Source organism: Electrophorus electricus, chromosome 5, assembly GCF_013358815.1.
Source record: "Electrophorus electricus isolate fEleEle1 chromosome 5, fEleEle1.pri, whole genome shotgun sequence".
Taxonomy (NCBI): Eukaryota; Metazoa; Chordata; class Actinopteri; order Gymnotiformes; family Gymnotidae; genus Electrophorus; species Electrophorus electricus.
In genome coordinates this window covers 3,880,426-3,892,925 of record NC_049539.1, presented here as the reverse complement: position 1 = coordinate 3,892,925, position 12,500 = coordinate 3,880,426, and the positions used below count along the sequence as shown (strand labels likewise).

The window sequence follows — 12,500 nt, the reverse complement described above, 5'->3', positions numbered from 1 at the left end:
TATTTCTGAGAGTAGTGTGTTTGCCCTCTCCTGTATCTCGGGCTTTTTTTCCCCACTGTGTGGTTAAATGTTTTGTAGGAGAGAACAGAATTTTCTCATCTCGCTGGTAGAGAGCTGTTTGCTCTGCCTGTGTGTGTGTCCGTAAGTGTGCCACGACGTGTGTGTGTGTGTGACGGGTTCTAAACGTACGGGTGAAGTGTGTTCACCCGGGCTAATCTTAGGGCTGTGGAGACACCCTGTTTCCCTGGCACCACTTCCCATCTGGCCCCTGAGACTCAGTAATAACCTGCGTGCGTGCAGAATACACACCCAACTTTCACAGCTGTCTGGGGTATTGCAGCAAACAGGGAGGTCAGGACATGTCTTCTTTACTCGTTCACTACTCCAAGCCCAGCATGTTGCAGTGTTTTATTAATATATCATTTATAATCAAATGCCGGTAGCATTTTTGGTAAATTAAAATTCTACAAAACCTGCAGAAGCCAGTAAAGCAGCCTAGGTGCTGTGTCCAGACGTTCCGCTCTCTTGGTAGAAGTGATGTGGGTGTGTGGGCTCTTCACTTTGAGATAGTCAGCCATGTTGTATGGAGGTAGAAGCCGAGGGAGAGAGTGAGAGGGAGAGAGAGAGAGAGGGAGGGAGAACACGGCTGCTTTCACATGCAAAAGCATGATTGGCAACTTTTATAGGATTAACTTGTCCTTGATATTCAGGGCGGTAATCCTCCGGCAGGAAGAGAGAGGTTAACAAACGCAGTATCTGGAGATTTACCCCACTGGAGCTGGCTCAGGGGCGCGGCAGAACCCCGGAAAATAGCGCCTTTGTCCAGGGCCTTGTACAGCGTTTAGATTTATTCCCCCCTGTAGACGGAATCGCGCTTTGTGTGTCTGGCCTACAAATGCCCCGAAGAGACTCCTTAGGAACACGGCGCGTGAGCAGATATCGCCCCCGGCAGACTGCCGCTCGCCCCCCACCAGACACGGATTCCCCCTGTGCCCGAAATTGCCCGGCATTCCGGGGGCTACGGCGCTCGCTGTGCCGGCCACTCCTGCCGGTTAGGGCGAGTTGGCGCGCGCCTCTCCCTGCGGATGTGCGGACACCCCACCCCAAAAACGCGGCTTTGCCAGCTCACACCGCACCTCTTGCTCACACCCTCCCGAGAACAGCTGGTCAGCAGATAGCCACGCAGTGTCGTCTCTGCGACGAGCCTCCCGAGGGGGCTGTCGCAGGCTAGGGTAACGCCGCTGCAGACACCTGGAGCTTATACGTTTGTTGGTGTCTGAAAGACACTGTAATTATGATATGTTGAGAAACTCGTGGGGGATATCGCACGGGGGTCCCATACAGTAGGCGAAGGCCCCTGGAAATGGGAGAAACGGGAGCAGAGAAAGGTTCTTAGACATGGCGTGCGAGGCGAGGTGGGGGGGGGGGATCAAGTCACAGCGAGACGGGGAGGAGAGCAGTGACAGAGAGCGGGGCGGCGCGTTGCTCACGTGCTGCTCCCATGACGGAAAGCCGAGTAGATCTTGGGGGCTGATAAGCGCTGCAGCGCAACTTCCTGGGCACGCCGATAAGGCCTGCAGATGCTTATCACTTAAAGGAGCCCGGCCTGCTCCCAGCACCTGCTGACGGCGGCCGCCCGGCCCGGCCCGGCCTGCTGACTGCTCCGCGGGGCTTTTGGGGGGAGGCATGATTAACGAATGATATTCATGGTATCATCTGTCAGAAGCGCAGGGCTGCATGCAGCTTGCGGGGGAGCAGCTACTGCCAGGCTGCACTCAGGGAGAGAGAAAGCACACCGCTGTCCCCTGCCTGAGGGATGCAGGTGAGGTGCGCTTAAAGGCACGGTTCTGACGCTGTTTTAAACCGGATTCAGTCGAAACCTCGGGTCGACTCGCTTCTCTCTCTCGCTGCTTGCCTGCTGCATAAATCTTGCCGCCGTGCGTTATTGCACAGATGAAAGATAACAGAAATCTGATAACGTTAAGGAACAGGTCTGACAGCAAACTGGCCAGTGTGACTGGTCTTTGTCTAAGACCCATTTGGCATTTTGGGCCTCTTGTGTCCTCTCGGCTGTGGCTTCATCCCATTGTGTGCCCTCTCTATCTCTCTCTCACACACACACACACACACACACACACACACACACACACACCTCTTTCCTTGACCTTCTGTGAGCTGTCACCACGGGGTCTTCGTAGTCGCAATGGACCAGACGTAACTGACCACTCCGAGTTGAAGCCAGCAGGCGGAAGAGAGCAGCCCCTCGCTCGCGTCAGAGGGACAACGAATCCAACGCACCCGTCGCTTTAAAATGGATCCTTAGGTCTTGGGAATATTTAGGACAATCCAAACAGTTTCTTGCACCCACATGCATGCTTAATGAAACAGAATCTGGCCTTGTTTTTTGGGAAATGCATCTAAATGAAAAGGAACAAGGCAGGATGCCGAACCTGAGAGGACAAGGATGGCCCTCCACCCAACACGGGCAGTTAGAGCCCAGGGGGCAGGAGTACAGGTCAGTACAGGACGGGACGGGACGGAAGCAGCTAGCTCTCCGCACGGCCCTCTACCCAACACGGGCATCTAAAGCAGAGAGAGCAGAGGTTTGCGTTCAACCAGATAAGAAATCCCCAACACGACGTCTGCTCTGCTATCTTGGGTTAAAATCTTGTTGCACACAAGGCTTATGTCTTCTTTTGTTGTTGTTGTTGTTTGTTCGTTCTTTTAATCTCTTTCTCTCTTTGACTGAAACTTAACTTACTGGCACTCTGTCAAACTCTGGGCCATTTTGCTTTGAAAAGGGACATGTGCTGATTGGTTCTCGTTTGAATTAATATAGTTAATGGGAAGACAAAACCTATGCATTTATTTACTTCTGCAGCATGTCTTGGACTGTATTTTACTGCATGTAAAATTAAACAAACACCATGGCAATGCGTGTTATGAAGCAAAGCAGAAACTCAACACCATTTTGTGCGTTTGTCTCTCTCTCTCTCTCTCTCCCCTGTAGAGTATGATATCTTCCATTGTGAACAGTACTTACTATGCAAATGTTTCAGCAGCGAAGTGTCAGGAATTTGGACGTTGGTATAAACATTTCAAGAAGACAAAAGATATGATGGGTAAGCAGAATGAGAACAGCACTGTATTCTGCCGTTGTCTGTTACACCTGCCACCGCAGGATGTGTGTGTGTGTGTGTGTGTGTAGTCGATTTGTTTATGTCCCCAGGAAACATTTCTGTGATTGTTCTCATACGTCATGAATTGGTCTATACATTTTTGATATTTTTTTCTGTGAACATTGTGCATGTGTAAATGTTGTTTATTTTCATATTTGTTTTGTTCTAAATTTTTATTTAACAGATGTGGTTGCGATTTTTCTACGAGAAAGTATCGTACTGGGTAATCGGGCCAGATGTATGCCTATTAGCTCGGAATTGGGGCAGGTGTAGTTATTCTCTTATAGATATCTAGATTTTCAGACTGTAAATTACTTTTGGCAAAGGCAGGGCCACACAAACCCCCCCAAAATAACACAAAAATTTATGCAAATTGCCCTAGAATAGCTAATGGTTCGTTTCCCTGTGTTTTAGGACACACCTTTTTGCTCATCCAAAAAACCTGTGAGCATGCATGGTGTTGATTACAGCATTTGAAATAAAAAAGAAAACTTTTTTTTTGATGACACCATCAACGATTTCATCTTTAACAGAGTTGCGTGTTTTCTCCGTTAATTGTAGCTTTTAAACATAAACAGCTCTTACATAAAACCACGGCAAATAAAAAGAAATGTACCAGTGTCGTCTGGCACACCAGAGCTGTGTCGTATCACTGCTCAGTTTGCCGTGTTAAAATGACGCAGACTTTTCTGATGACGGTTTAGGTAATCGTTGCAGGGGCTCCGGCTTCAGCAAGTGCCTGACAATGCCGCGTGTAACCTCAGCGAGACGCAGGCGAAGTGGCATCAACCCGTCTGCCTGTGTGATGCCTGCCCGTAACAATCGAATGGAAGCCGGAGAACTGACGGGCACCTGTGCGCGGGGTAGATTAGACCAAGAGCAGCCGCCCCGAGGCAAAGATGTAGCTTGCCGTTTGGGTGTGGAGTCGGGTGCGAGGAGGGGTGACAGCATCGTGGCAGGCTGACATCTGCTCTGGCTCCCAGTGTCGGAGTGCTCTGTCGAACCGCCTGGAAAAGCCGCCTGTGCGTTTCTGAAGCGAGTCGTGCTGGCGCGTTTAGGCTCCCGCCGTGACACTCGACACAACATCTGCCCCCCACGTGCATGTGCCGACCCTCTAACGCTCTCTATCTCTCTCCACACCTGTGTGTGTGTGTGTGTGTGTGTGTGTGTGGGCATGCGTCTGCGCAGTCATGCGCCAACCCTCTCAGCTGGAGGGCTATCTGGGGACGTGCGTCCTTCATGACAGCCCACGTGCCACCGCAGTAGGTAGGTCACATGACGCACCCGGTCCCTTGCATCACACTCCGCAACAGCCCGCCGGCAGCCCGTGGGTATACCGCCTGCAGCTGTGTTCAAGACACTTGGAGGGAGGGGTTGAGGGTCCCAAGTTTGCCTCCATGTTTTGTGTCCAAGCCTGGGGAAATGCAGCACAATAACAGCCCAGTAACGTGCAGTACCCAAGCTCAGAAAAGCGGGGTCAGGAAGTGGCTTTACCATTACCGCACGCTCATGGCTCCTCGGGGGGGGTGAGGCAGGCGGAGTTTAACCACCCTTGTTGCCACGTTTGTTCCTGCCAGAGGACAGTGAGATGCAGGTCTCTTTAAGGAGTGCGGGGAGGTTGTGTGTGTGTGTGTGTGTGTGTGTGTGTGTGAGAGAAAGTGCTGTCCAACTGTGTGGCAGTAGAGTGGATTGGAGTCCTGCTGCTTCCTCAGAGACACACCAGGGCCTCTCATAGGGCCTTTCTTTCTCTCTCTCTCTCTCTCTCTCTCTCTCCCCAACCCTCATCCCCTCTGCTATTGTACGGCTAATCCTGGCCTGCTTGGTGCCAGATTCCACAGTCGGAACCCCTCCCCGTGTCTGCTGCTCACTGCTACAGTGGGACCCGTGAACGCTTTTCTCCCGCCTTTCAATTTGCATGAAGAAGGTGTGTGTGTGTGTGTGTGCATGCATGTGTGTGTGTGTGTGTGTGTGTGTGTGTGTGTGCATGTGCCCCCAAGCAGTTTTGTATGGTAAAAAAGGGAACCGAAAGGCACACCACAGCATCTGACTGCTGGAATGAGGGGGATTATGGGAAAGCTTTGATTATTAGTGAGCCCCCCCCCCCCCCCTCTCTGCCAATACTAAAAGGACCAGCCATGGTTCCCTTTGTACTCACTGTCAGTAAAGACACATGCTTGTGTTCCTGTGATTATTGTAGATTTTTTTTTTCTGGATAGATTCCATGCTCTTAATCTGCTTTTTATCTCCTCCTGAAATATTTATATTTTGATGAGTTGCCATAAGTCACACTTGTGCTTTTATATTTTTTATTTACTTATTTATTTTTTAAATAAATCAATTTCTGCCAGAATTGTGCAGCATTCGAGCCCCTGTATTTTGCAGGGACCCTGTAAACGCAGGGTGCTTAAGTGTACTTGCTGTACTTAAGGGTGTTGAATGTGGGGGGGGTTTTATTATTATTGTTATTATTTTTATCCACACACTTAAGAGAAGCTTCGTCTGCAGCAGCGGGCCGGATTGTCTGATGGCTCGGCAGTGCTCCGTTCCCCTGCGTGCGGCCCTCCCGCTGCCTGCACAACACGCCTGTTCATTTGCAGATTTTCCAGTCAGTTGTTCCGCCACGTCAATTAAAAAACCAGGGGGGGGGGGAGAGATGTTTCGAACATCCGCAGCATCACACAGCTGCCTCGCTCTCCCGGTCCTGTCAGGGCTAGCCCTGCGCGGGAGGCCGTGGGATCCCAGCGCCTCCAGCTCTCTGTGCCACCGACGTTTAGCCCTTTCCCGGTTTCCCTGTTGCATTTGGAAAAATTAGAAACAGAGTGATTTGAACGGCACGAACGCCTCCAGCCCGGAGCAGACGAGAGCCGCAATCCCGTGCTAACGCTGCTCACGTGCTGCAGGCGTGTGCGGCCCGTTTAGGGAGCTTGGATGCACCTGTGTCGCCCTTCCTGGCTAATCTGCTGCATAGTGTTGGTGTGTGGAGTTAAGCTAAACTGTCAAAGTCTTCATCACGTTAAGCCACTGTAGCTGTTTTGGGGGGGGTGTGTGTGTGTGTGTGTGTGTGTGTGTGTGTGTGTGTGTGTGTGTGTGTGTGTGTGTGTGTGTGTGTGTGTGTGTGTGTGTGTGTGTGTGTGTGTGTGTGTGTGTGTGTGTGTGTGTGTGTGTGTGTGTGTGTGTTCTCCTTTTGTCCATCTTATTCAGGATTTGTGGTCTGCTGATGTGTTCTCCTGCAGACTGAAATGCATGTTCCGCTCGTTGCGTGGCCTCTAACCGAATCAAAGTGCTTCCGGCCTCCTGTCGATTTTGTGCCACCTTGCACACTGTAACACGGACCGAGCTGTCTGCGCTGACCCTTGCTGACCTCCCCCCTCTCTCTCTCTCTCTCTTCCTCTCCCCGTCCCGCAGCAGAGATGGACAGCCTGTCGGATCTCTCCCCGCCTGGCCCCAACCACCTGAGCTTCAGCCAGCAGCCCATCCCAGGCACCACCGCAGAGCAGCCTCCCTCGCCAGCACCCATCCCGCACAGCGGCCAGGCGGCGGGGCGCGCCCAGCTGCCCGGCCTCCACCCGGGCCTGGTGTCCACCCCCATCAGCCCACAGCTGGTCAACCAGCAGATCGTCATGGCGCAGATCCTCAACCAGCAGTACGCCGTCAACCGGCTCCTGGCTCAGCAGTCCCTCAACCAGCAGTACCTGAACCATCCGCCAGTCAGCCGCGCCCTCAACAAGCCCCTGGACTCGCAGGTGTCCTCCAACACGGAGGTGTCGTCCGAGATCTACCAGTGGGTGCGCGACGAGCTGAAGAGGGCCGGGATCTCCCAGGCCGTGTTCGCCCGCGTGGCCTTCAACAGAACGCAGGTACGCACAGAGCGGCGGCGGCTAGCTGGAGGACGCATCGTGCCCGGGCCGCCGGAGACCAGCTGGCGTCCCGGAGCAGACGCTCGTGTAGAACAGCCATGCCACGAACAGCTGGGGAGTGTTTGTTTATCTTACGGTGCTTGACTAGTAATCGGAGGGTTGCCAGTTCAAGCCCCACCACTGCTAGTCTGCAACTGTCGGGGCCCCTGAGCAAGGCCCATAACCCTCAATTGCTCAAGTGTTCAGTCAGAATTGTAAGTCGCTTTGGATAAAAGTGTCAGCTAAATGCCGTAAATGTAAATTCAAAGTTCAAGAGCAACTAGCAGGAATGTATTTTCTTGTATTAAACACATTGAATCTTTGGTAAAGGCAGATGATGGTCAAGACTAGGTGTCTTCCACTTTTTAAAAAATGTTTATAAGCTTAGATTTTTAAAATGCATTCTTTACTAATGTGAGCTCGGAGTCTAACAGCATGGAGCTCCAAAACTGTGAACAGCTAATGCCTCGTGGGGTGTTGAATTAGATGGCTAGCTTAATCCAAGACACAACATCTGTGGTTGCATTTATCTGGATAACTGGTGAGTCATTCTGAAATCTCCCACTGAATTTTACAAGATTGTGTCAGATGTGACTGACTGTATGGAGAGGTCGCTTTAGTTGTCAAGGTTTTTCGGATGTTTCTGCAAACTTCTACCAAAACTTGTATACGGGAGGAAAAAACAAAAAACGCTAACAGAACCCTTAAAGTGTTAGCTGAAAATCTAATGAAAAGGTGTGGGTGTAGAGATAGCAGTTTGCACCAACGTCTCTGATTTGACTCTCTGCATGCGTATATATTAGTAAGTCACATGCCAGAGTGTTGAGTGCTAGCTGTGGTTCCCTCTTCTCACTTACATGTGTCTGGAGATGCGCGCATATCAACGTCTCGCTAGGAACAGGATCTCTGAGCAGGAGGCTGTCCTGCAGCTGTCAGAAAGCTGAATCGTTGCCTGGCGCCCCGCTGCCACGCATCAGCTACGACGGGTCGGCCCAGAGCGTGTCACTGCACGCGGGCCACATTATGCTAACCGCTAACGCGGCGATAGCGGAATGCTCTCTCCCCGCCATGGCAGCTGGATGGTGTTTGTTGTGGGAATGCGCCGACAGAGCCGGACTGTTGTCACGGAGAACACGGTGCGGGGTGCGAGTTTGGGGTGGGGTGGGGGGTTGTCATGCCATGCGGATGCCCCTTGCCCCCCGTTGCCACGGCGCTGTGCAGTTGAAACTTTCCCGCAACTTCTGCTCCTTGAGCAACTCCCACTCTTTTTTTTTTTAATCCCCTGCTCCGCACAAGCATCTGCCGCGCCACTGTTAGCAGGAGCTTCGCATCGCCGTAGAGGCGCGGCACCCGTACCTTCATGATGAGAGGGTGGAAGATGTACCAGGCTTCCTGAGAGAGGCAGGTCACCCACCGCCACAACTGCCCCGCCCCGCCTCCCCATCTATCCATTTATCTAGCTATCTAGTTCATGTACTTTCTCCGATCAAGCCGTTGGAAAGTTGAGATAATGTCTGAAGATGTTTCGCATAGTTTGGGGGAGGGACTCAACCGTGAGGCCCATTACAGGCTCTCCGTGTCTTTGAAGCCGTGTGAAAGTGATAAGAATCTATTGGAAAGTGGGAGTGCGAACAGAGTTGTGTTTCTTTCGTGGAATTGGCAGCCTCTCCTATTTATCTGCACTATAAAGAACTTTCGACGTGCCTTTCTTTTTGGGGTTTTGGAGAGGAGCTCTTGTAATATTTATTGTACGTTCCTCTGTGCTGGTTTAATGAAGAGTACTTGTGGTGACATGTCGTGACGTCTCAGGCTGGGAAAGCGCATGTGGGTTCACTGGCCTTTTGTGATCGCAGCAGAGATAAAGTGCACACGGGTGGGGGGGTTTGGGGGGGTGGAGGTTCGACAGTCTGGGGAAGTTAGGAAGCCTCGTCTCACAGCACTGTGAGTTCATGGTGAATTATCTGATTGTTGGACAAAGTGCTATCATTGTTTTTTTTTTTTTCTCCTCCAGCTACAGCTTTCGCTCACCATACTTTCATTTCTCTCTCTCTCTCTCTCTCTCTCTCTCTCTCTCTCTCTCTCTCTGTCAGGGTCTGCTCTCAGAGATCCTGAGGAAAGAGGAGGACCCAAAGACCGCGTCCCAGTCCCTGCTGGTGAACCTGAGGGCCATGCAGAACTTCCTGCAGCTGCCCGAGGCTGAGCGAGACCGCATCTACCAGGAGGAGAGGGAGAGGAGCCTGACGGCGGCCTCTGCTATGGGCCCCGCCCCCCTCATTAGCACACCCCCGACACGCCCCGTACAGGTAATGCCCACCGCTAGCCCTCCTCGGCCATCCTGAAGTAAGGGCTTCATCTCAAACCGTAAGACCACACCATCCTAAAAATGTTTGGCCCAGTTTTCTGTCTTAATCTTGCACCGCAGAAAACAGTGAGTGGAGCTTTGTCATTATAAATAGCCTGACTCCACAGTAAAATTTATTTTATATCCAGCAACCCTTCAAACAGCCCAATGTAGGCTGGACTAGAGTTCGTCTGTCCAGGGAGTGAAAACCGCCCAGATTACCCAGCGCACAGACAGCGGTGTGAAACGTGTGCACTAATTTCCTCTCTGCGGGATCCTCTGAGCGCACTTGTGTGTGTCATGCTGGACACAAAGCCCCTCTGTGCGACGTAGGCTGGACCAGGCCTTTGACGCTGCATAAAACGGTCCTGTGCTGCTTGCCCCCACCGCGCACACACAGACTCCCTCAGTAGTGGAGGCTAAAATGCCATTGGTGCTCGCTCAAGTGTGCGTGAGAGTGGAGGATGGAAGCAGATGTTTTCTAGCTCAGATGCCCATATCAGGTGCTGCTCCAGTGGACCCGCAGCGGATCCTTTGCTTTACCAGCTCGGCCCTCCACCCCACAGCCGCCATTCACACAGGCCGCTTTTGGATAAAGGCCGGCCGTTCCAAATGCCTGACCAGAAACAAGCTACCCCTCAGGCACTGAGTCACGGGTCCTGGCACTTGGCTGTGTCTATGCCTTCTTGTCCTCATAGTCTAGGGAGCTAGCGTTTTTAATCAGTGGGGTGCAGCCTTGGGCCGTTGGTAAGGCCATCGTTGGCACCAGCCACAGAGCGTGGACCCCTGCTTGCGTTGTCGTGTTGAGGGTCATGGCAAGTACAGAGTGACCGATTCTGCGGTTAACTGTAAGATACAATCACAGAACAGCTCAAATGGGATGCCTAGGCTTGTGAAACAGAATAACGGCAAAACCGGTCACTGACATCGTTACCTTCTGTTCTTGTTATGCACAGTGTATGTGTGCTGGGATTTCTGTTCTTGTCGTTCTTGTTGGTCCTACAGTTTCCAGCAAAAGTCTTTAGGTCCGAACACAAATGGTGAGCGGTTAGGTACTACTGTGTATCCCTGTCCTCTGAAGACACTGTAACTAAATTCTTCTTTGAAGGGGAAGGTCTTCATCACAGTGTCATAGTGAGCGTTAGATTAGCGGTTTTGATTAAACTTACTTTTTCACCAGAGGTCTCAGAGTCCAGAGGAGTTAAATGTATTAAGTGTGTGTGTGTGTGTGTGTGTGGGTGCGTGTCTGGGTGTGTCTCTCTCTCTCTTTCTCTCTACAGCCCAGAAGAGAAGAATGTAACAATGTCAGGCCAGAGGACTGGAATCCCAGGATTCCAGTGGGGATCTCTCCCGTGAGTACGCTTGAATCTCAACATATTGCAGACCCCTGGGACCCTCCACCATGACAAGCAAACACATCACAATACCCTGCTAGCTGCTTCTGTGCCTGGGGTTTGCGTCTAGCAGTGTAATGCAGTCCCACTGACATAGATGTCCCACATGCGCAAAGAAAAAAAACTCATTTAAATCCTTAACCCTTGTTTATGTAAAACACTTAATATTCTTCCTTTTATTTGAACCATGGCCATGGATACTCGGCATAGGACTACCAAATGCTACAAGGACATGAAGTTGCCCTTGTAAGATTAGATGTTTGTCTGCCTTACTATTGTCAAAGTAGCATTCAAGACATAAACACTTTCCCTCAGGGATTAATAAACTATATATATATGTGTGTGTGTGTGTGTGTGTGTGTGTGTGTGTATAATGAAGAAGAATCCAGAGAGTAACTGCAGTGTACTCTGGTAAAAATGTAGAGGTAGAAAAATTGCAGTGCAGTATACAAGGTTTCCGGAAAAATAGGCCATTACGGACAGAGGTCCTTCATCAGCTGTGCAGGAAAAGTGCTTCTCTATGTATATGTCTATATATAATCGTCCATGTACCGTGAAACATGTTTTTAGTAACTAATGCGTCACTCAACAAATGTTGCTTTTTAGTGTTGTCACATTACTTTTGCGTCTGCGCATGATATCACCACTGTAAATGTTACTGAAGCGCCGCCCCTTCTATGCTGTATTGAGAAGGCGTCTCGGGTCCCCGCCCAGGTGAAGCCCTCCCCGCTGCCGTCGGAGTGGAACGGCAAGCAGGAGAGCTCCATCCTCAACATCAGCTCCTCCATTTACGACGAGATCCAGCAGGAGATGAAGAGGGCCAAGGTGTCGCAGGCCATGTTCGCCAAGGTCGCGGCCTCCAAGAGCCAGGTAAGCCCCCTGACCTCGCGGGACCTGTGCCGACGGATGAAACCGTGTGCCCCCTGTGCCCAGGGTCAAAGGCATGCCTCATGGCCCAGAAGCTTCCAGCTGGGGAAACGATGTCACAGACGTCCCCGGTGCGCCTTTAACCCACACTGCCTCTGTTGGGCCCCTGAGCAAGGCCCTTAACCCTCAATTGCTCAAATTGTACTCAGTCATAATTGTAAGTCGCCTTGGATAAAAGGGTCAGATAAATGTAAACGTAGCTGAAAACGTCACGCTAAACAGCACCCCCCCGGCGCATCTAGCAGGTTGGAGAGGCGTCTGGGCGTGCGATCGGCTCAGACGCGGGCAGACTGCTTAGCGCTGTGATCACACAGGCCCGCTTTCTTGTGGCCTTTGGGATCAGCAGACAGTGTTTGAACGTTCAACAAGCGTGTTTATATTGTCCCGGCTCTGGCTGGCTCCCGCCAAAGCCCATGCCATTATCTCACCCAGAGAACGGGCTCCTTCTGAATGCAGGCTTGTGTGCACCAAATTACTGTCTGATTTACTCTATTAAAACTAATTAAAGAAACGCGAGGCAATCCCCATTATTAAAGGTTTGAACATCGTGCGTGCATAGCCGAAGATTTTCGGAATCGCGTTTGATGGCAGAAGGGGGGAAAGGACCAAAAAGCCGTAAATTATCTGGAAATATTGGTGGGGTTTTTTGCTGATTGCACTGATCATGGTTGCAGATACCTTTCTTTTACTAAATTACAGTTTGATGCACAAACCACTGTTTTTGTTCAGAGGAGTTCAAAGCCAAGGGGGGGCAAGCAGAGCA

The 12,500-nt window shown here is 51.2% G+C and overlaps 1 protein-coding gene across 7 annotated transcripts in view; it reads left to right on the top strand.

Moving 5' to 3' along the window:
* The window catches only part of LOC113578828 (DNA-binding protein SATB1), a 41,621-nt gene that overhangs the window by 16,132 nt on the left and 12,989 nt on the right, over nucleotides 1–12,500 (top strand). For 6 of the 7 annotated variants that reach the window (XM_035526617.1, XM_035526618.1, XM_035526621.1 and 3 more), the window contains 6 exons: nucleotides 3,011–3,122; nucleotides 4,368–4,445; nucleotides 6,585–7,036; nucleotides 9,166–9,378; nucleotides 10,697–10,768; nucleotides 11,525–11,680. In XM_035526617.1, the coding sequence (XP_035382510.1) occupies nucleotides 3,011–3,122; nucleotides 4,368–4,445; nucleotides 6,585–7,036; nucleotides 9,166–9,378; nucleotides 10,697–10,768; nucleotides 11,525–11,680 (1,083 nt within the window). The remainder of the gene's footprint in view (nucleotides 1–3,010; nucleotides 3,123–4,367; nucleotides 4,446–6,584; nucleotides 7,037–9,165; nucleotides 9,379–10,696; nucleotides 10,769–11,524; nucleotides 11,681–12,500) is intronic. The other variant, XM_035526619.1, reaches the window with a different exon arrangement.